At 39.2% G+C, this 23,226-nt stretch overlaps 2 protein-coding genes across 7 annotated transcripts in view; one reads left to right on the forward strand and one right to left on the reverse strand.

Moving 5' to 3' along the window:
* Positions 1-7,277, forward strand: part of UBP1 (upstream binding protein 1) — a 39,593-nt gene extending 32,316 nt beyond the window's left edge. For 3 of the 6 annotated variants that reach the window (XM_019005552.2, XM_015617065.1, XM_015617067.1), the window contains 7 exons: positions 81-135; positions 322-415; positions 1,706-1,796; positions 2,414-2,520; positions 3,851-3,993; positions 4,584-4,635; positions 5,377-7,277. In XM_019005552.2, the coding sequence (XP_018861097.1) occupies positions 81-135; positions 322-415; positions 1,706-1,796; positions 2,414-2,520; positions 3,851-3,993; positions 4,584-4,635; positions 5,377-5,414 (580 nt within the window). In that variant the 3' untranslated portion in view covers positions 5,415-7,277. Of the gene's footprint in view, positions 1-80; positions 136-321; positions 416-1,705; positions 1,797-2,413; positions 2,521-2,744; positions 2,814-3,850; positions 3,994-4,583; positions 4,636-5,376 lie in introns of those variants that run through there. The other 3 variants (XM_019005551.1, XR_004495873.1, XM_033511977.1) reach the window with 3 other exon arrangements.
* A 217-nt stretch (positions 7,278-7,494) lies between these two features.
* Positions 7,495-23,226, reverse strand: part of FBXL2 (F-box and leucine rich repeat protein 2) — a 37,290-nt gene continuing 21,558 nt past the window's right edge. Inside the window, exons 8-14 of the mRNA XM_033511978.1 lie at positions 23,005-23,079; positions 19,692-19,822; positions 15,786-15,846; positions 14,331-14,375; positions 13,986-14,042; positions 9,999-10,211; positions 7,495-9,365 (exon numbers count right to left, since the gene is read on the reverse strand). Coding sequence (XP_033367869.1) covers positions 9,258-9,365; positions 9,999-10,211; positions 13,986-14,042; positions 14,331-14,375; positions 15,786-15,846; positions 19,692-19,822; positions 23,005-23,079 — 690 coding nt within the window. The 3' untranslated portion in view covers positions 7,495-9,257. The remainder of the gene's footprint in view (positions 9,366-9,998; positions 10,212-13,985; positions 14,043-14,330; positions 14,376-15,785; positions 15,847-19,691; positions 19,823-23,004; positions 23,080-23,226) is intronic.

A 23,226-nucleotide genomic window follows, 5' to 3' on the forward strand; every position in this document is an offset into this window, starting at 1 on the left:
TCAAGTTAATTTTCAACAATGCTTAAATATGTTGGTTTATAGAATTCTAGTAATACTTGGTTTTGTTTTTTAACCTGTAGCAATTCTTCCTCCCCAAATCATCAAGGAGATGGAACCTCTCAAGGGTCAGGAGATGTGAGTATTTGCTTTCTGGTATTGATTGTAAGTGTATTTGTATAGCTGTGTCAGAATATTTGATTTACACTTGATGTTAAGAGGTCCTAAGAAAGTATTGAACTGAGGGAGATTTTTTTTAATTGCTTGGGTTTTGTTTGGGTTTTTTAGTATCCAAATTATCATATCCAATCTCGTTTCTTACAGCAGCTTCATCCTTCAGCCACAATCCAGGAAACTCAGCAATGGTTGCTCAAGAATAGGTTCTCTGCCTATACAAGGCTTTTTTCAAATTTCTCAGGTATCTATAGCTTACTTTTTTTCTTTCTTTGTGTTACTGAACAAGTTCGGTGTGGGAAAAGAGTTCTCTAAGAGCATTATAGTATACATATTTATGCATATTTATTTACTAATTTGCTGGTTAAAGAGCAGTGCAGTTCCCACTATATGGCCCCAAGACATGGCAATAGATGGACTGTGTGGGGCTGTGTTTTGCTGTTTACTTCTTCAGTCTTCCATAGAATTGTGCAAAGGGTGGCATGATACAGTATTCACCAAAAGTAAGTTCCTTTTTCTTTGGTGACACTTGCTGGGGACAGTGTTGTGAATGATGCCAGCTCTCTGCCTCTCAGCTTAGCTCATGCTTTTGTCAGGATTCCCTTTGTACCAGGCTTTTTTTCTGGGAAGGTTTATTCTTCTGCTGCTGGTTAGTTTTTGACCTGTGCTTCTTGTATGAGGGTTGCTGAGCTTTATCAAAAAACTTTAGTGCCAAATTTCTGACAAAGACTCTTGGAAAACTTTTTCTTTTTCATTATTATCTTTATAAAAGTCAAGTACTAGCAGGCTGGCATTTTTTTTGAAGCAAGAGGTGTGGTATATGTGACTTTTATTATACTATCTCAGGTCTGGGGGTTTTTTTTGCTATGGTATTTAAGGTCTATGATCAGTCTTTTTTGCTGGCTTTTATTTGTGCATTCTTGAATAGTCTGTGGAGTATTTTCATGCATAAAGGCTGGTTTTTTTTCCTGTATTCCCACTCATCTGTTACAGTGACTGATATTTTGGAGTGTTGTTTTCTTTGCTGACACTCAAGCTGCTTCTCAGAAGAATCTATCCTCCCATTTTTTGCTTCAGCAGCACCTTCTATACACAAGTGCATTGTTACAACTTAAGTGCACAGAGGAAGAGATGGATGGGTAGTTGAATGTCTGGGGTAATTCACTGTGTGACAAACCATGGAATATTTTCGCTCTGTATTTTGCATGTGTTCAGAATACACTACCATGGGTGCCAGCAAAAATCACTGTCTCTAGAACAGTCATCTCTCTCCACAGAAGTTGTGTGCCTTGCAGACTCGTACTGTTTCAAAGATGTAAACCCCATAAACTGTAACTCACCACTTTTGGAAAACAGGCTGATTTATATAGCACTCACTAGAGCCTGGCCTGAATTTTACTTATTCCTGTGTCCAAAATTCTGTTTTGGACATGGTGAAGTTTGTTACTCTTAGTTTAAATGAACCTACAATTTATTTTAGAAAAAAACTGATGTGCTACAGTAATCTTCATTAAATCCTGATGTGTTTGTCCAGGTGCTGATTTATTAAAGCTGACAAGAGAAGATCTGGTACAAATCTGTGGTCCAGCCGATGGAATTCGGCTGTATAATGCACTGAAATCCAGGTGACGTGCTGACTGTGAGGCCGAGTGGGTTTAGGTGGGGGATTCTAGAACTGGGACATTTGGGCAGTCAGTGTCAGGATGGGCCTTGGTGCCTGTGTCATCTGCCTCAGGACTTGGCAGCAGTATGTTTAAAACTCTCCTCCTGTGCACACCTCCAGGGCAGGCCCAGGTGAGGTGCAGCTGGGCTGTAAGGCTGCACCAATGCAGTTGGGCCCCGCCAGCTTCTTGGATATGGATGGATTTATTGCCAAGCCACAAAACTGGTCATTTGGGGAGCTAAGAACAAATTGAAGCCTTTGGAGGTTACAGGTGTTGTCTGCTAACACAGGGAGCATCCCAGGGGATGTCTGATTCTGTCTGAAATGTGTGTTTGGTACTGTTGGCCCTCCTGGAGGAATTGCTGTTGTTATTCAGTAGTCTTGTTACAGGAGTCTAACAAGCGGTGTCTGTAGGAGCTCTGAATGGATTGAAATAGTATTTAAATTCAGCTGCATGTGAGAGACCACTTATTTAGAGATTAATGTAAATTTTTGGGCTCAGCAATAAAAAACATATCAGCCTCTGTATTTGCAGGGCACGTAGCCTTTTGTGTGACGTGTGATTTCCTTGGCCTGCAGGTCCGTGAGGCCCCGTTTAACAATCTACGTGTGCCAGGAGCCCTTACGGAACATACAACTGGAATGCCAGGACGCGGGCAGCGGAGACAGCAACGGTGCAATATACGGTACGGCACGGCTGGGGCTCACAGCAGTGAAACAGGATAGGTGGGAAAGGGAAAACAACAGAGAAGAGGCTGAATTGCTGATCCTGGTGTACAAAGCAACCGTGGGAAGTTGTATCCCAACAGTATTGCTGCTTTAACAGCACAGAGCAAACAGAACCTGAAACCTCTCAAGAGTAAGCCATTGAGCATTTTCAGTCCGTTGATAAAACTCACTGTAATTACAGGGTCATGAATGAAGGAGCTCTGGAATCAGCTGTGCATGTTGTTACAGACAAGATATCAACCATATAAATGTAGGTGCATGTAAAAGCCACATGCAGATAAAACAGTTCTTTCCCATTTTCTGTTAGATTCTGCTGTCATTTTCTGTGCAACTGATCTGAAACTGTAGAGCCTGGACAAGGCAGAACAACCAAGTAGTGAATGGGCTCTTGATTTTAGTATTATTTCCCTGACAGTTGTTGATTCAACACAGATGGAAACATAACTGTTTATTCATAAATTCATGTCACTCTTACAATTAAGAGTGGAACTATTTGAAATGATTCTTTTCTTGCTCTTGGCTTTGAGAGACCTCTCTCCCCAGCTGAAATCTGCACAGGCTACTTCAATAGTGCTTGTGGATTTTCCATGCAAGAATTGAGGTGGAGGAGGATCTGTAAATAAAATACGGCTGCTGTCAAATACATGTTTCCACTCAGGATATCTTCAGCCAGAAGAACGTGCAACCTTGGAGCTGCCAAGAGTTTCTTGCACTGTTAAATAAAGATACAGAACTGTAAATACAGCTTCAAACTGAACAGCTGCTTTGTCTTACTGTTCTGTTTGTTGTGCTGCACTCAGCTCTGAGATGATCTGTAGAAAGTTTATTCAGTTGTAGAATGCTTTATTTACCAAAACCCCAAAATCTACATCTGTATTTAAAGTAACAGCATAGGCACATAAGTGGGATGTAGGTATTACCTGATTCTTTTGAGACTGCCCAAAATTGCTTTCAAAATCATCTTTAGGTGACTCTCTAAAGATCCACTTTTAAGTCTGTTTGACATGACTGTGCCTTTTTGTGCAGGATACAGGAAAAAACGTGGAAGTTGCCTTTAGTCTCAGAGCAAATAGAAGCCTCCCCCCATCAGAGCTGTATTTATGACTTTTCCCTGAAAGAAAAGTTAGGGCAGTTCATGCTTTTAGTGAGAGCAGGGAGAGAGTAAACTAAAAGTTTTTGGTTTTAAAATTTTTGAAAGCCTTGAATATCAACAAATTCAGATATTTTTAATATAGTTAGTAATATTGATTAGTACCATGCTTATGTAAATAATTTCTTTTCTTGTAGTTTATCATGCAATCTACTTAGAGGAGATGGCAGCCTCAGAAGTCACACGCAAGCTTGCTTTGGCATTTAATATTCCTTTGCATCAGATCAACCAAGTTTACAGACAGGGTCCCACAGGCATCCACATTCTTGTTAGTGATCAGGTAATTGAAATTCTATTTTCTTGGCATTTTATTTATGACTGGGAGTGGAGGGTTTTCTTATGGATGCTTATTTATTACTGTTTTTTCTGTTTGATAATGGAACCCTAGTGTTTTCTGACATTTAGACTATTTTTTCTTTTACAATAAAATGAACAGAAGGATTCCTTAAACGTGACTCTTCCTCTGCCTGACTGAACTGAGAAGACAGAGGCAGCTGGTTTATATAGTTCTGAGAAGCTGCAGCAATTATTTAGTACATATTTATTTTGAGCACGCCCAAAGGCAGGGAGCATTTAAACACTGCTGAACTCTGCTTGTTCAAGTGTCTCCTCCACAGTGCCAAAAACACAGCCAGCAGTAATAGGCTCCCAGCTGGTTGTCACAAGAGTAAAAAAGAAGTATTTTACTAGTAATGGATTTTACTAGTAATGGATTTTTTTTGGTATATGCCTGCCACTTGCTGAACACAACCAAAAATACACAATTGCGTACAAAAGGCTGTGTTTAATATCAGGGTTGTTGAGGGGCGTTTTTGTTTTGTGTTTTACATTGGTTGCACTCAGAAGGTTTTGAAACTTTTTTTTTTGTAGATGGTTCAAAACTTTCAAGATGAGAGTTGTTTCTTATTCACCACAATAAAAGGTATGTTGTCTCTTTTGACAGTCTAAAACTTGTTTATTCCAGCAACAAGCCTTCTTTAAAATTATAAAAGTTTTGCATACACAGTGGCAGAAGATACTCAGAGTTCTTCCTCTCCTAGCCAGATTTCAATCTCTGTGTAGCATCTCAGGCTCTTCTTCAAGCTTTCAGTTCACAACCAGTGCAGGATTCAGTAATAAACCTTATGTAAAATCTAGTCAGACATCACTGGACAGTGATGCTGCTAATAATTGTTGAGAATGGTGAAGTTTCAAAATAGGCTAAAAAAAAATATTAAAAATCCTGGCAGTAGTAACTCTGAAGTTCAGAAATTTAATCTTAACTGAGTCCTGAGAGTCAGCAGAACTGAGCATAACATTTTGTTCTTTCTCTGGTAGTCAGTAGTCATCTTCAGTAGGCTGTTGTTGAATACCACTCTTTCTTACAACTCCAATTTATTTCTGATACAAGGTGTCAGCAAATGGCTCTAATCAATTTGGACAAATCTAATGGACAAGTTTGACTCTGTGCAAACTTTACCTACAGAAACTGTCCCTCTTTGAAGATCCAGTTACAAATCATTAATCATAACCTTTTTGTTTAGCACAAGTAGGAAACTTTAAAGTTTTTGTTGTAGATGAGTTTATTTTCAAAACCAAGTCCATACTTGGGTGTTTTGGTGAAGTGGCTTGTAGTTCTGTGGTTCTGTTCAAGAAAGACTGACATTTCCTTTGTTTTTTTCAGCTGAAAATGGAGAAGGCTTCCATATAATTCTGAAGTGACATCACACACTTGCTAGACTGATACTCCAACACAGAATGAAGTCCTGCCTAAAGATTATGAAGATCATCCAAAACCTTAGGATCTAACTTCACTGTATAAGATGTTTCATATTGAAAACACAAAATGACCTTTCTAATGAGCTGTTTGATAGGTGAACTTTCTTATCACTGCCATAGCTAAGTGTCCTCATGAGAGGTATAATGCCATGACAGCTTCTGTACAGGCATGGAAGACAATGTAAGCAAAGGTGCTTGCCCTTCACTGAAATAAGGCAAACTATGGCCAGTAGATACAGTTTATAGAAGTGAAGCAGTGCTGCTTTTCTATTATCTGTATCCAGTTGGAGATGAATGTAGACTTATTTTGGGGCATTTACCTTTCTGTGCCAGTTTGTCTATTACGTGCTTGTACCTTACGCTGATTTTATTTTTTGATGTTAGCAGAGCACATGCTAATCTGTGTGAAGATGAGTAGTTAAGGTGATAGTGATCAGGTTGTCAGGTCTTTGAGAGTAAAGCTGTCAAAACAGCTTCCCGTGTAAATTGTGTATAAGAGTGTATGTAAGAAGTGTAAATGCCAGAACAGGGCTTTTAAGAAGCCCTAGACAGATGCAATATATGCATGCAGCAAACTGCATTATCAATAGTACCTTATTGGAGGGATTAATATAAATCCTATGGGGTACCAAGTAATTGTGTTTTGCTTTAATGAATTTAATGGAAAAGAATTGCCTATGCATCCTTTATGTTTAGTTTCCTAGGTTCTCTGCGGAGCACTGCTGCAGTTTAACTCTTTGCTTGTAAAATTGTGGGTTTAAAAATAATGGCAGTGAGAAGTGGGGTTTTCAGTGGAATTATGCTGATGAGGGAAGATGACCCACTGGCACCACAGGGCTGTCATAGCTTTCAGCAGCATCGAATAAATTGCTTGAGAAACACTAAATACACCCCCTGTAAGTCTCCTTCTCAGCAGGTGAACGCCCTGCTGGCGCTCCTATTCTGGACAAATCTCTTCTTACCTTTTCAGTTGCCCTTCCTGCACCCTCCATCCATCCATACTGTACACCTGTTACAGTGCCTCTTCCATATGACCAAATATTTACTTTTCTCTGAAACAGGCAATGTGCTTTCTTGGTATTTTGGATGTGTCTTGTAAAGTCATGGCACAGCATTTCCTAGGCTAACATTAAGTGGCAATTGGTTAGGTACTTAAAGGGGATTATTTCCAGAGGTACACAAAGGTAGGTGACAGTTTCAGAGCTGTTATTCTGTGCCTTTGGAAAGTTCCAACTTGATCTCTGGCTTAAAAGCTTGGGAATAGTTTGCTTTTTATGCTGCGGTGTTCCGTGTAAACCAATACTACAGCATGTAAAAAAGCAACTTTTGACTTTTTCATTTCCCCTTTCATAAGTGGCTCAAATGCTTAGCAGAAAAGCTTCTGAAAGCTGTAGCATTTTGAAAATTTAAATTCATCAAACCTAGAGGTTTTTTTCCTATTTTTGGTTTTTTGGTTTGGTTTTTTTTTTTCTGCACTGAAAGTAAAATTTTATGTTCTTAAACATTTCTGCCTATAAGTTGTTCTTCTTTGGGTATTATTTGGTCCTAGTATTTTCCTGAACTGACACTTGTGTCTTTTTAGCTCACACCATATTCAAATCCAAATGTTTTATAAAAGTGGAAAAATCCTTGATTGGAAAGTATCCAAATATCTAATTTTAAAGAATATTGAAAGTTGTACAGTAGTTTGTCCAGCTCACTTGAAATTGGAATTAAATTATGGCACCAGCAAATGGCTTTTGTTTTTTAATAAGATGTACACATTTCAATTTAAGTATAATAAATGTTTTTCAATAATTTTGTAAATGTGCTTTTCTTTTTGTTTACTTTTTTCCCAACGCAATGAGAGACAGTCCATTGTTAAGGTTCAGATTAATTGCAAGACCTGCCCTAGCACGAATCGTAGGTCAAGGTTAGGAAGGGAAGTAAACCAGCTCTGCAGTATATCCTGCACACAGTGCATTCACATGGGTCTTCTAGCAGAAGTCTTGCTTAGATTTGAAATAATTCCAACAAATTCAAGTTTGACATCAGCTGATTGTTTATTTAAGTGTCCTATATCAGAGTAGGTTCCATTTGTTTTTGTACATCTTCAATGCAATAGACTTACAAGGTTCATTATGGTCTTAGAAAAAAAAATGAGCCAACAAAAGGCAACACATCTTGACATCTTGGTACCAATGACTGCCCTGGTACAGTTGAGAATAAAATCTGGTTCAAACTCTCATTAGACCAGCAGTGTCTTAATGGAACTCTGAAGTATGATTGTAACAGCACTCCACTACTGTGCAAAAGAAGCCCAGGTTGGCTTATTTTGTAGTAATAAAGAAATCCATGTACTGTAGTCTAAAGTGTAATTTAATCCCAAAGCTCAGGTCTTAATTCACTGTCCCCATTCTCTGTGAGTCATGAACACAACCCAGCCATTGCTGGCCACAGAAGTTCATGTTCACACTTAATCCTTTTAAGAAGTGGTTTAAAATTTGCAGGGGGGAAATGGCAGTTCTGTCCAGTAGTAGCTTTTCCAACTGCTTTTTCATTTTCAGTAAACACAGGCCCTGAACTCTTAAAACACACACACACACACAGAAAGTCAAACTTACACAAGAAAAGCTTTCTGAACTGTCAAGTAGTTTCTCTCAGATAATTAAATTGCTTAATATAAAAAAAGTTTATCTAATCGTCTAGCACTGAAAAACTAAAGATGAAAGCATGGCCTTAAGAGTTAATATGTAGATTTTTATCATCATTATTATCATTCAGACGTTGACAGCTTCTTAACCAAATGTGAAGAGTTTGGCTTTCTACATTTGAAAACCACAGGTCTGGTGTGGCTCAACTCCTGCCTACAGACTGATGAGCCCAGATGCTTTTCCCTAAAATGGGTGGGCCAAACTGAATTCCTTGCTCCATCCTGTTTTCCATTCATCTGTAGAAAAGCATGTGTGCTACACCCCTCCTGGAAGCATCCTTTCCTTGCACTCCACGGCGGTCCCGGAGGACGCGGGGATGGCGTTGGCGAAAGCACCATGGATGGCTGTGGCAGCAGCTACAGTAGAGTGCACGGGCTCTGCCACAGTGGATTTCTTAACCCCGTTCAAGGCCCATGGCATTGGGCAGAACGTGCGTCGGCGACGGGCAAGCTTTGTAAGAGCAGAGTTCAACTGAACCAAGTCCAAAACTTGGGAAGTATTTCTAGTTCTATGGGTATCTTGAGGTACTACCTTACCTTTTGACATTACCTATTAGCTCCTGTTACATAATTAAATATGAAGCTGAATCATGAAAAAGAACAAGCTGCTGTTTCACTGCAAGAGCTTATGATTACTTTGCATTTTTTGGTCAACATCTGCTAAAGCTGATTTGTCCTTAAACCTGATACTTGATCTGTGGTGTATATTACAGAACAGCAGGCTCAGTTCCTTGGCATGGCCCACGTTACAGCAGAACTTCACACCGAGTAGTGCTGACAAATGCAAATTAACTTCCAAGTTTCGTGGACTTCCACTGCGCAGCTGCTACGCTGCAATGCCCACATGTTTGACACGGTACCGCAGTTCTCATGCCAACAGAAGGAAGGAGTTACTAATACAAACCAAAGCATCACCAACTTAATCCACAGCTGCACATTACGTTAAGATTTTTACCTGGGGAAAAAAAAACGCTTTTCTTGTCACAAAACTGGATGACCAAACACCACCATTAGGACTTGTCAGGAAACCGACTCCTTCCGCTGACTTGCTGCCCCATTCTTCAACCACGTTTTCTGTGTGGCTGCACTCACTGTCAGAGGATAATACAGCATCTGCAGAGGCGCTGTCCGCTCCCTCCGACCGATGGAGGGGGTGTTACTGGAGCAAAGTAAGCATGAACTTTCACGTGAGGTAGATGAGCCTGTGGGTGAAAAGGCTGCATTATAATGGGAGAGAAAGAACAGAATTGAAAAGAGAAGCAGCACACCTCAACTGTTGTGCCAGCAAATAGTATCTCATTAAGGTTAGTTAACTATAAAGAAAGCATCTCCACAGTGGATACCTGCCAAGCTGTCTCCTTCCACTGCCCCCACAAGGCAGGTGGTCCCTGACCTAACAGATGACATACACATGGAAAAGGTTTGGGGCTGGATTCCCAGGCCTAAGGGCCCTACAGCCCACCAACTGAAATATCCATGCAGCTGTTTTACTATTGGCAATGTGTATTAACATATATTTTAGGATAGATATATATATGTATATAACATATTTTTAGGGTAAAGCATGCCACTACACCATCCTAAAAATGGAGGCCTGCATTTGAAATAATACAGAAAGAAGATAAGAGCTCATCATTCCAAGAGCAAAATGTCACAAGTCAGAACTGACAATTACTACTGTTCATCCAGGGATGTTACACACATGAGGACCTAACAGAAGGACAGTCAGACTCTTGATCCAGCCTTCCTAGCCTGGGACACCTGTAGGACTCCTACAATCTCAAGCAGTACCAACAGCTCAGGCTTTTCCATGGAACAAGCCAGGAAACACATACTCTGATCCGTTTGATTCCAGCTCGTGTGACTTGCTGACAGTCGTACAGCTCAATTCTCTCCAGGTTGTGGCAGTTCTCCAGGTGTTCCAGAGTCACATCCGTGATCAGGAGACAGTTGTCGAGCTCCAGCACCTGCAGCCTCTCGTGCCCACACGTGCTGTTGCTCAGGTGAAGAATCCCATCATCAGTGATCAGTTCACAGTGAGATAAGCTCTAAAACAGAGAGGCAAACAATTAACAACATCTCGCAGTCCTAAGCTGCTCGAGCCTCTGGACATCAGAAGTCCTCTTCAACCTCCTTCACTCCAGTGGTTAAATAGCTACAAATAATACACGGCTGAAATCCAGAGGAGTAAAAAAAGAAACTGCTTTACTTAACAAAACGGCTGTACTTGATTTTAACTTTGCTTCAAAACAAGCTGAGTCCCAAAACACATCACTGGCAAAACTCCTCGGGCCCCTTTGCTCTCTATGAATGTGGGAATTCTTTTCCAATTGTCCCACACAGTGCTAACAGCATTGTGCCAGAAACAACTTTAAAGGATGATGGAGAACATAGGGGAATAGATGAGTGTGCTCAGGGGTTACTGTTTCACAGCTGCCATGTTCTCATGCATACACCGGGACCAAGCCTGTGCAAGTCCACATAGATAGAAAACAATCACAATGGACTGATTTGCCAAATAATGATTTCAAAAAAACCCAAGCCATGAACATTTTGGCACCTCAGGCTGTACAGACAAAGAGCAATAAACATCTTGTACAGCTGCAGGAGCAGTCTTTTCTGCAACAGTCAGCATAATAAACCAAAAAAATCTGCTCCTCTTCAGCACATTTTTTTCACTCCCTTGAATTTCAAGAACACGGAAAATGATGTTGCATCTTAGGCAGTGGCACCACATAAAGCACTCTCCTCATTTCTTTAGGGAATTCATGACTTTTGGAGAAGCACGGATGATGACAACAACAGGAAACAGACATTCCTCAGAGGCGGCTTAAAAAACCACTCTTTGTCACCACTGAAATGAATGCTCTCAAGTCTTCCCCAGTGAAATGTGCAGGATCTGTGAACTCCACTCCTCTTGCCCTGGGCTCCGAGCTAGCGCCTTGCTTCATGCTCAGCCCTGTGTTTTGCCTGTACTTGTACCTAAATCTAACAGTGCCTGAAGTAGCATTTCCCCCAAGCTGTCTTTTTCAGACAGCAGCTGATGAAGAAACACTTGTAGCAGTCCAAAAGCACTTAATAACTCAGAGCAAGGAAATAGCAGTGCTCCAAAGGACCTCCTGCCAATCCCCCAACGCTAACATGTAACCTTTCCCCTCTCTGGGTACAACACATCTTTTCATTCCAGCCTGGGGACTTTCAGCCTTACTTCACCTCAGCTAGTCATGAGCATTTCCTTCCTGTTACCAGACACATAGGGTCTGTCCTGCTCTTTGAAACAATCTGCCCTCAACTTTTTTCGCCTTTGCTCTACAGAATGAGCAGGGAACCCAAGAAAGGCTGGGAGACAGGTCTGCATCTCCCCTGGAGTCTGATGGGAGCCGCCTCGGCAGCTTCCCTTCAGCTCCAGCTGGTCCAATTTTACACACCAAGTGTGAGCAGCCAGCAGGGACTCCAAGCAATACCAGGAGGACAAACTGTCTCCAAAAGACAGCAGAAATGAAGTGCTTACTCCTGTCAACAATGTTTTAACTCCTGACACCCATTCAGGCAGTCTCTCAAGTCTTCAAACACGTCAACTCTCTCCTGTAGATCCTTTCTCTTTCTCTGTGTACGTGCTCTGAACACTTGCTTTGGCTCAGAGCCTGGGAACAATCAGCAGCTGCAGGGTTAACCAACATTCATAACACACCTGCTCTTCCAAGGAAGGACACGAGGTTCTGTGAAGCTGTTGGCTAATTAGGAGTATTCCATCCCAGGAAGTAAGCAGCTTATAAAATCAGCTTTCCTGGGACGTGATATTTGGTACTGCAAGGACAATACAGGATGTACAGCCGAGTTAGTAGAACTTTGTAGAACAAATATGCCAAATTATACACACTCCATATTAAACCACAGGATTTTTGTGACTTCCTAAGCCAGCTAAAAAGCATTTATAATGTGGAATTTTACAAAGGCAATTGCTTGAAATTGTAAGAACAAAGACATATGGTCAAATTATTTTTTTGTTTTGTTAATACATACTAAATGCTGTGCATAAATCAGTATTTTATGACATACTATGAGAACTTCACACACTGTGAAGAATTCAATTGTCTTCTCATCTTCAGGACTATTATGAGTATTTGACAGTTTCTCTACTAATTTAAATATACTATTAAATACTTTAACCAGAAATTACTTCTTAAGTACATTAAGCTATAAAGCACCCTGATACTGAAGATTTGCCTATTTCCACCATCTACTGAGTCTCCAAACATGACAAAAGCAAATCCAAAGTTGATCTCTGCAACTCCAAAATGTTTGTTCCAACTGCCAATAAACTAAAGCACATCTTCAAAGAAGTTTGCAGGAAGCAAACTTGGATTGGAAGCAAAATTGGAAGCACCAAGATTAATTCATGCACTTATTTGGCACCTGCCTGTCTTGTCTTTTCCTGTAATTCTCAGCCACTGCTGTTCACACACAATCTCTAAGTATGCATCCTTCCTACCCACAGGTTATATATAAGAGATATATATATATATAGATATATATAGATAGATAGATAGATATATACACACACACACCAAAGAAATCAAGTTATCCAGTTCCCTTGGAAAAGCTGCGATGTTTTACCAATGCCACACTTCCCGGTCCATGGGCAAACACACAAAGGCCAGCAGAGAGAAGCAGGCTCAGAAAAAAGTGCTTGGGATTTATGAGGTTTTATGGTATCTCTGTCGAAGCACTGACAGCACTGATACAAAAGATCTCTTGCAAGAACTGGCTGCAACTGAGATTACAATACAAAAACGTGTCTCATGTAAATGGATCCACATCTCCTGACAACTCATTTGGTTTAACATCAAGAATAATGGTTCAGAAATGAAGCTGGACAGTTGATAAGGAAAAATAAAAAAAACCAACCATATAAAATAGTGAACAAGCTCCTTTTAAAAGCCATCTTTCTTCATGTTGCTACCTTAGTAACACTGAGTAACACTAATCATAACACAATTTAATTAAGGAAGAAGAACACCTTCCTTTAATCCCATCTAAGAACAGATTATAAAGATACTTGTTCTCTCATGTAGCTCTAAGTAGGTATAACAAATCTACACTAAAGGACAACTGGCCTAAAGTACAGGAGCTCCTACTGTAAGAACAATCTGGCAATTTTAAAATATCTTGATTGAAGAACAGACAAATTTATGTTACCTCAAATTGGTTTTGATGATCTGAAAGATCTAAGCCACCACTCCCTAGAAAACAGTGCTTTGAAATCCAGCAAGCAGGGTACCCCACTCTCAATCCTCTCCAATTATGTTCAAAAGTCAAGTCCAAGGAAACATTCCATAATTTATTATGTAAATGTAGTCCTTGCAAAAGAGTGCTTGCATGCAAAACTGCTTACAGAGCAATTGCATTTGTCATCTCTGTGTGGTTTTGTTTATTCAGTATTTGATGTGAAGTGTCATACTCCCAAAGAAAACCATTACTGAACACATGAGAATATCCATAAAGGATCTAAGTGCTTTAAATTAAATCAGATATGTAAGGAATCAAATATGAAGGATGTTAATTGTAAAATAAAAGCTTTCTGGTTTTTACTCACAGATTTGGTAACATTTTTTTAATCACACAATGCATGTAAATATTTTAGAAGTAATGTGCCGCTTTTAGAATACTTATGAAACTTGCACATATTTTGCACAGTGTCACTGTACATCAGGAATTATTTCTAGACACAGAGTGAACAGCCTGTGTCTGTACTGCAGGAGCTGTCTGTGTGTGCCATTTGGGGGGAGCATCAGAGGCCACAGAGCAGGAGTTACACTTACCAATGCTTGCAGCTTAGGACAGTGTATGGAGAGTTGTATCAATGTGCTGTCAGTTATCTGGGAATAAAAGAAACCAAAGGTCAGCCATAAGCAACAGACTGCAGAAGGGGCAACCCTCAAATAAGGTATCTCTTCCTCTACCAGATGAGGGTTCTGTTATTTCTGGAAACAACCCATCACCTGTTACCCTCCAAGTATTTCCCTGTCTAGAGTTTCCCAATAATTATTTTTATTTCCTACCATAAACACAACACTATTTATATAAACCAAAGAAAATCTAGATGAAGGTGTTAATGTACTGCATTACACTGGACATTCAATATTCCTTTTCATATTAAATCTCACCAAAACACACTCTTCCAAGTCCATCTTCTCCAGCTCATGGCAATTCTACAATAAACAAAAAATGAACAGATAAACAAGAAATTAAATAAAACAACATATAGACATAAAATCATGCACAGGACTTATAATATGGGACAGCACAGCTTGCAAGAGGAAACTGTGATCTAAATCCCTTCAAATATTTGATCACCATCAAAAGACAAAAAAAACCTGTTAAAATAAACAGATAAATTAATAAGCAATACCCCACCTCCCTCTGAAATGTCTAAATTTCAGCCTTTCCCCTATGAAGTGAAATGTCTCCTCCTTGTCCTGTAAGGTTTGAACAGGATATACCAGTGCTCAGCAGCCCTGCTTCCCTGCCCCACTCACTCCAAACCCATGGTATTTACAGCCCATGCACTAAAGCACACACATGAATCCAACTTCTGCATTTATCAGCTGCACCTAACTCATCTGGAATACTCTTAAGCCCATGGCACATTTCTCTTCGTTGTCATACACTAGCAAGAAGCCTTAAAACCAAATTGCTTTGGCAATGAATGCTGAAAATACTAAAATAGGGTCTACTTTAATGGTGGAGGGAAGCTGCATGTCACACCTACACAAGCAATTTTCTCAGCAACATTCTGAGAGACCCCCAGCAAGTTTTCAGAAATGTTTTCAATATATGATCATGACTAATTTCGAAAAAAGGATGTAACCTTGTGACCTTGCAGCAGTGCCAAACCTCGGCTCAATTCCCAATCTGTTTTTTCCAGGAACAGAAAAAAAAAGGGTTTAAGAGCAGGCTTGAGGTGACTACCAAAAGCCTGAGGATGTAGTGCTGGACAATCAGAAAACCACTTTAACCACTCTGGCTACCAAAAAGAATCATTTTCATTCAGATTAAGTATCAGCAGCATAAATCCCATTTTACAGAGTATAATTTTTGCATTCAGATTTCCCAACCAGCAAGCACACAAGTCTAATATGAAGCATTTGATACCACCAATATGCTTACTGTACATATTTACAGCATGAATCAGGGCACAAGTGCTTTTAGTTTATAATGTATAATATAAGTGTTCTTTAATTTAGAGTTATCTCCAGAACAATCTGTTATACACTGATTTTTTTATGTAGCTATCACAAGGGCCATCAATATAAAGGAAATTTGGCTAGAATACATGACATGAGTTTAGACTTGTGTTAAGTGTAATAAATACAGCTGAAACAAATGGAAAAAGAGAGGGGAAAAAAGTAAAAAATGCAGTGATAGACAGTAAATTATATCAAGTTGCAGATCTAAGTATAATCCAGAAATAAAATAGCTTTTTAATCCCCTCCTCCACTGGCTTATTTCTACTTTAATTTTCCTCTTCTCATATTGCTTCCCAGCAGGACTACATCAATTCACAGCTGCTCAGCAGCAATGAAACAGGGCGAGCTGTAACCTTCTGAAACGACCCTTACCCGTGCGAGAAGGGTAAACCCAGCATCTGTGAGATGTGAACATCTTGCAGCTTCTAAAATCCTGGAAAAGTTTTAAATGGTAAAGAAAACATTAACACAGAGAAAAGCAAAAGCATTTGAGATACAAATCTGTCTTCTGCAACTTTAAAGTTCTCAATAGCTAAAGTATATGTACATATACACATAGACACCCTCCCTGCCATTTTTCACTGTGATTTGAAATTAAAAACCAGACTTTTAATCCAGTCTATCAGAAGATTCTGACAGTCACAGAATATTTAGTGGAAAAAAATTATTCACAATTAGAGCAATTTTAAACTCTTGTTTCACTAAAAGCATAGTGACCAAGTTTTCTCACGTGTTATCTAAGGAAAAATATGGGAAAATAAACCCTGAGTTAAAGAAAGTTGCATCTAAAACCTGTTATCTAAACACAGGCTGCTGGGAAACCACAAAACTGAGAAAGTGCTTACTAGAAATCCCCTCAGAGCCTCTGCATGAAGCACAGTGAAGCAAGTTACCAGAAGGCAAGGAGCTAAAAATCTCCAAGCCCACAGTAAGAACAACAAACTATATCAACAGAACTTTAAAGAAAATGACAGTGTTTTGGAAAGATAATCCTAACATTCTTCCAAGAGGCACTGGGAAGCAGTACTGGCAAAAAACCCCCAAAAGGTCAACTGCCCCAGACAACACCACTAGTATGCACACCAGGACTCCATCCCACTAAAGATTTGTTGTTGTTTTCTTTGCCCTTTTTTAATGAACACTTTCCTTTGCAGGTGGAGTGAGTATCAAGATGAATAAAGGGAAACCATAGTGCCATGGGATGAGCAGCACAAACTAAGTACAACCACAGCAACCACTGCTGCTATACCAGAGCTGGTGGGGAGAAGGCAAGGAAAGAGGGACAAAAGAATTTTTTGTGGCACTACTGAGAGGCCTCCAGATCCTTCCACTGGCTTAGGAGGTCATTAGAACACTCTCTCTCTTGAGAGAAAGTGCAAAGGGAAAAGCCACACTAGGTGCATGAACTAATTACAACCCCACTGAAGTACAGGATGTGGGGCTCTGACTACGACTTTGCAGGATCAGCCTCTTCCAAGCCAAAAGCAAGAGGACAGCCAATTTAGAGCTGAGCAGCCCCACAGGCTTGAAAAGCCACTTCAAGTGTTACAGTCTTCAACAAGGTTCAGAAGTATGAGGGAAACTCAAGCCAAGTACAAGACAGGCACCTCTTCCCAAATAGATGGTTCTAATATCTCTGGGACTTACTTTACAGACCCACATTCAGGAATTCTCTGCCCTTCCATCAAGGGCAGTTAGCAGCCTATCATAAAATACTCTCAGCTACTCTAAAAATTGCCTATAATACCAAATAGGAAGGGGAGAAACACCACCACCACAAAAAAAACATCATGATTCAGGTCACATTTGTCACCCTTCTAACTCCTTTCATCTCTTACTTTCTACAAACCCCATCTCATTCCATAGTTGACTTTAAAGAGGTGCTGGAGAGGGAATGACATCTGCAATGATATCCAAAATAGTGAGGATGCTACTTCCTGCACACCCAGTTGAAAAGACAACTATAGAAACAGAGGAATAAGAAATCAGAAGACAAGCAGCTCTAGCTTTCCTGAAATTGGGTGTGCAGACAGTCAGGGCAGGAGAATGGGAGTGAGCTGTATACACACATGCTGCATCAATCAGACCCCAGAATGAAAAAACAGGTGGGAAGGCACTGGGAAGCATGGAAATAATGAGCAAAGTTCTAATTTTTGCTTTTGTTTTAGTGATTGTGCTTAAATACAGAGGGCTCTTCTTTCCTGTAACAGCTGACATGAATTTCCCACCCAGTGATTTGTGAAAAAGTAGCTAACATAGGAGCTGATGAGGCAAAATGATATTCAAAGTAGATTCTCCACACTTATGAAGAAATGTTCTCCAAGACAGAGTGGCATTCATTGCCTACAGCTGCTTTTTGGGCACACCTGGAATGTCTATGCACTCAGCACCTCCCTCCTCCTGTGGAATAGCAGCTGGTGGGGCTAAAAGGAATATGATCCTAACTTTCACAGCCCCACCTAAAGACATTCATGGTTCACAGGTGCTTTTCTTGACAAGCCTTGCCAAAATACCTACGAGTAGTTTAGCATTAAAAAGTGCTAATAAAGGAAAAAAGAGAGAAGGTACCAAGCACCTGAAAGAGCAAATGTAAAGAGGGATGACATGACACCTGCATGTTGATGTGAGAAATATAGCTGAAGAGTCTGCTGAAAGCTTGGCCTAAATCTTTGTCCAAGGAGATATTTGTGACTGGTAACAACTGAATCAGGGAAATGCAGCAGTATTATGGAAAGCAGCATAGATACATATAGAACATTCAAGATCCTGAAGTGAAGTGAGAGTAACCCAGCACAGAAAATAGTCAAAAATTTCCTAACAGGGCCAGCAAGTCCAACAGAGGCAGCAGAGTTTTCTTTCACAACACTGAAATATTCATAAGGTACAGAACAAGTGTGGAATTACATTTCCCTTTGATTTCCAACATAATTTTTATCAACTACTTTCCATCCATGATCCCCAAAGTCTAGCTGTAACCAGCTGTATCCTTTGTTCTTCCAACGTGCAGTAATCCTCAGCAGTAATCACTGCAAAGCGTCATTTTCTTTCTCTGTGCTGTTCCTCATTACAGGAGGAGAGCAGCGGACGCCTTCCCCCTTGTGGCTGACAGTTTTCCTACCCAAGTCGAAACAATTCCTGGTGCCCTTGGAAAGAATTGCACAACTAACAGCAGTTTAGACCTCCTTTTATTTCCCATCTGAGATGCTAATAGAGAAAATGAGAGAAATGCTGGAAAAAGACCAGCAATAACAGCACAGCTTTCTAGGGAATGCCAGTAAGTGGTGCCAAAAGACTCGTAAGCCCCTAATAAATATGAACAGGTCCCTGTTCAAAGACAAAGGGGACTGCCAGCCTGGAATTGTCTTAAGGACAGGTCTTCCACACTAACAAAAGCTCTTTTTCACCCATTCAGCTAAAGGAACACTGTGTGTCAGCATATGGTACACTGGCATTTCAATGCAGCATCCCCTAAATTTTACAAACTACTCATTCCTCCACTATCTGTGACTTAAGGATAACAAGTTCTGACTCCTGCATGTTGCTGTCATAAATGGCAATTTGTCATCCAAAAATCTTGTCTTTTTTATTTAATTTACATTAAAATTAGAAGTATTACCTGTCTCTACAATATATCTGCATAATCAGGGAGCTGCTGATGGTTTTTGGTTTTAAAGCCCACCATAACACATATGTTTGCACACAGTGTGGAAGTTTATATTATCTTTAACTGATAAGCCCCTATTGTTCAAAACATCTCTCATAAATATCAGTCCTCAATGCTTGCAAAAATGTGAGCACACTTTATTTCAGAGTTTAAGAACACCAGGCTGTACTGCAGAGCATATTAAAAGCACTTTTATAATAAAATCTTTAAATATAATAATCAGATATAATTTAGCTATTTTTTGTAATAAAAATAAAACCACATCAGAGTACAAACACCACAAGACACAACACAACCACAGGTATTTTTAGCTTTTAAAAAAGTAATGGGCTTTTTATCTTCTTTTTTTCTCACTTGTAATTAGTACTTAAAATATTTAGCTAGAAACACAGAATTGAACTGCTGGGTTCAGCACATCTTATTTGTTATCTATTAACTCTTGTTTTTCTGATATACAGTGAACTACATTAATATGAAGATACAGAGGATCAGCCCTCAAGTTTACGCACTCGTAACTTAATGTTTTGGTTGCAAATGCAGCTCATCTTCCAAAGTGAATTTCTTAGATCAGGCCAGTGAGAACATGACATACAACACACTCATGACATACTTACTTCAGCCTTGGACAGTTCAGACCAAGTGCTGTGAGAGAAGCATCTGTCAGGTTGCTACAGCCTGAAACACAGAGTGACTGCAGTCTATGACATCCTCTACAGATTTTCACAATGCCTTCATCTGAAATTTGCTGCAACACAGAAGAAGGCTGAAGTTACTTCTTTATCAAGCAATCAGCCAAGAAAAAAACTCAAGACACTGCTACTGAACTGCTACTACCACACCATATAACCAAGGCAACCTGGATTTTCAACCAAAAAATACAGTTGTGAAACCACATAAAATGATAACACTGAAGATAAATCAACATTTACAATTCCTACTCAATTATGTATTTTTCCATAGACCATAAGTCCTACTCTAAGGCATTCTGAAGCACAAAGTGAGACTTGTTTGTTGTTGTCTTCCTCTTTCACTTTGCTTTTGTTTTATAATTTTTTACCTTTTTTTTTTTTTTTTTTTAATTGTGCTCACTTCTTATATATTGCTGGGGTCCATGTCTTTTGTTCAAGTGACTGTGTAAATTTGGGAACAGTGCAAAAGAGATCTTAAAGCATCATAGCAGGAGACATAATAAGTACCTAATTTGCATTGGAGCAATAGGACCCAAATGCAAAATCCTTCACCTACTGATAATTTTTGAAGCAAGAGTTACAGGGAAACAATTACGTATAATCCATTCTTTATGGAAGGTAAGGGGAAAAGCCAGATTTGCCCTACCCTATACAGCTGTCTTTAGATGAAAGATTTAACTCAAAAGAAGACTTTTCATTTCTCAAAAACATTTTGTAGTAGATATTCTGTAAGGAGTAACTCCAAATTTAGAATATGAATGAGTAAGTTTTCTCTCTAAAACAGGAACTGTAAGAAATAGCCCCACTGCACACAAAATAGCAACAGGAACTGGATTACTGTGTGTGTGCAAAAACGATTTTGTTTACAAGTCTCCTGTTCAGGAAAAAGCTCTCTCCTCCTCCTCCTCACACTATGAAATTAATTTTTCTGCTATGGGGAACAGGTTGTTTTATTTCCTGGCTTAATAATACTCATGCAATAGTAGCAAAGACCCCCACTGTATTTTTAATAGAAAATACACAAGCCTTGTATGAGCCCCTCATTTGAGTAAGCTCATACAACTGTAGCATATTTCTGATACTATTATCACAAAAATATCCTTTCCAAGATGAAAACAGGGTGAAAAATAGCAGTAACTCAGCACAAAGGTAGATTGCCTTATGATCCTCCCACCCTAGCCCAGCACTTTTTAGTATCAGAAGTTTAGATTTGCAACTAGGTCAGTCAAATTACTTTCATCAGAAAACAGAAGTCTTGTGGTTTTTTTTTTCAGGGATACAGAAGGATTTGTATAATCTACAGGCAGAAGATAAGTTTTGGAGTTCTGTCCAAATCAGACAGGTACTTCTAGATTTAACTTTCCAAAATCATGTTATTTTCTGGAACTGTTCTGTTTCCTTTGAAAAATACTCACGACACTGTTACTGGGAAAAGGGACTGCTTTGAAGGCAAGGGCTATGTAAATTTTATGCTCCTATAAAAAGCCCTCAAGTCATATATGAAAATTTTCCAGTCTGAAATTGCTTGTAATTTAAATGCCCATATCATTGTCAAGAAAGAAAAGTGTTTGAAAAATGCCAGCAAGTTTCTAAAAATCTTTCTCTTAAGATGGAACCTTTCAGATGTGCAGTTTCCAAAGCTAATACAATTTCATTCCATAGCTGCTGGAGCTGGCCTGGCATTTTTACAGGGCCCACAAAACAGAGTCACTAGAATTACAGTGGGAGGTCATATAAAGCATAAGGAGACCTGCTGTGTAAAAATCCCTTTGATCATATGGAGCCTGGATGCTTCTGGAAGTGTGCTTCCAAGCCATAGTAAACAGGACACACCTCCAGTGAAATACAGCTTTAGAGCACAATATTAGGTAGGATACACAGACTGGCAACTCAAAAAACTCAAAGGAAAAAACACTTTCCCTTGGGAGGTTTTTTTGTTTGCACTACATAACAACAAACATTCTGACCAAGGGAAAGCTCTGGTGCACTTCTGTGCCAGTGCCACCGTTAAGTGGAGGAGATAAGACCTAATTATTATCAGACTTCTTGAGATCCTTCCACAAAAGCAGTCAGAAAGGCTGGCCTTGACCTATCTCATTAGTCCCAGGCAAAACACAACAGAAAAAGAACATGTGAGAAGGACAGCAAAAGGAAGAGTAAGAGGGGAAGAAATTGCTTACAGACCTTATTTAAGTGTGGTTCTGACAAAAAGAAGGAACTTCCCTTCACTGCTGTTATCTTTAAGTGCCCAGCTTCAGTGGGCACCTACATTCAGACTGAAAAATTCTCTTTCACTAAACATCTAGTTCATGGAAGCTCAAGCTTTGTATTTGTATAGCTCTTATTTTTTGCAATTTTAATGTTACTTTTAATAATCCCTAACACTCAAAAATATTCAACACTTTAAAGAAATCTATTAGGTTTAATTCTTAACAAAAAATGTTCCCATGCCACATTCATTCTGGAATAATCTGTAAAACAGATTTGAAAGTTTTGCAGGTTTTTATGATACCTTTTAGCAACAAAACTAGAAAACTTTTCAAAAACAAGCAAACAAAAATATAATTTCATTATTCAACTCTGCATGCCTGAAACAACAAAATTCTAATTTATTTCAATATCTTTTAAGGCTTAATTGCAGGGAAAGAATAACTTAGATATATTTAAAATCTAAAAGAAGGCCTTTCCCATTCCTGAAAAGTCACATCAGTAACAATGAAAAAGAACCAGAGCAAAGAAAATTTGTGTTCTCTATGTAGAATTAAAAGTTCATGAATGATTCCCAGGCATTTCATTACTAATGAATGTGTTCTCCATTAATATTGAAAAGACATGCCCTTCTGCCACTTAAGACAGCTCTGAATCATCTTCAGCTATGATGCCATTACATTTTACTATTATGGAGCCCAGAACATGACTTCTGCTCAATTAGAAACCTAAGAATTATGAATAGACCAAAATGCTATACAGTTAGTGAAATTTGAATGAATGCAGTTAATTCTTACTCTGGAGCTTACCACAGTTAGAAGATGTAATGAGGGGGAAAAAACCCCAACACTTCATGTCAAAACTCAGCTGTAGAAACAACCAGCTCATTTAAAGCTACTATTCCACACAAAATCCTGTAAACTGCAGAAATGTACCATCTTACTTAAGTGTAAAGCAGATCAATTCATTAGCATTCAAAAATTATTTCTGATTTTTAAAGAATGTACCTTTGGAAGTTTCAAATACTTACTGTACACGATTGCAAATTCAGGATTACAAGCTCATGACAGTGATTTTGAATGTGTTTCAACGCTTCATCTTCTAACTGGATTTAGTAATTAAATTGGACATAGGAAAAGAAACAAGAAATTAAAAGCACAGCAAAGCAGCCCAAAAAATGTACACATCTTGCAATATGGAACAAAATACTATAACAAAAATGACATTTTTTAATTCATGGAGATTTCAAAAA

This window comes from Parus major, chromosome 2 (genome assembly GCF_001522545.3).
Source record: "Parus major isolate Abel chromosome 2, Parus_major1.1, whole genome shotgun sequence".
NCBI classification, from domain to species: Eukaryota; Metazoa; Chordata; class Aves; order Passeriformes; family Paridae; genus Parus; species Parus major.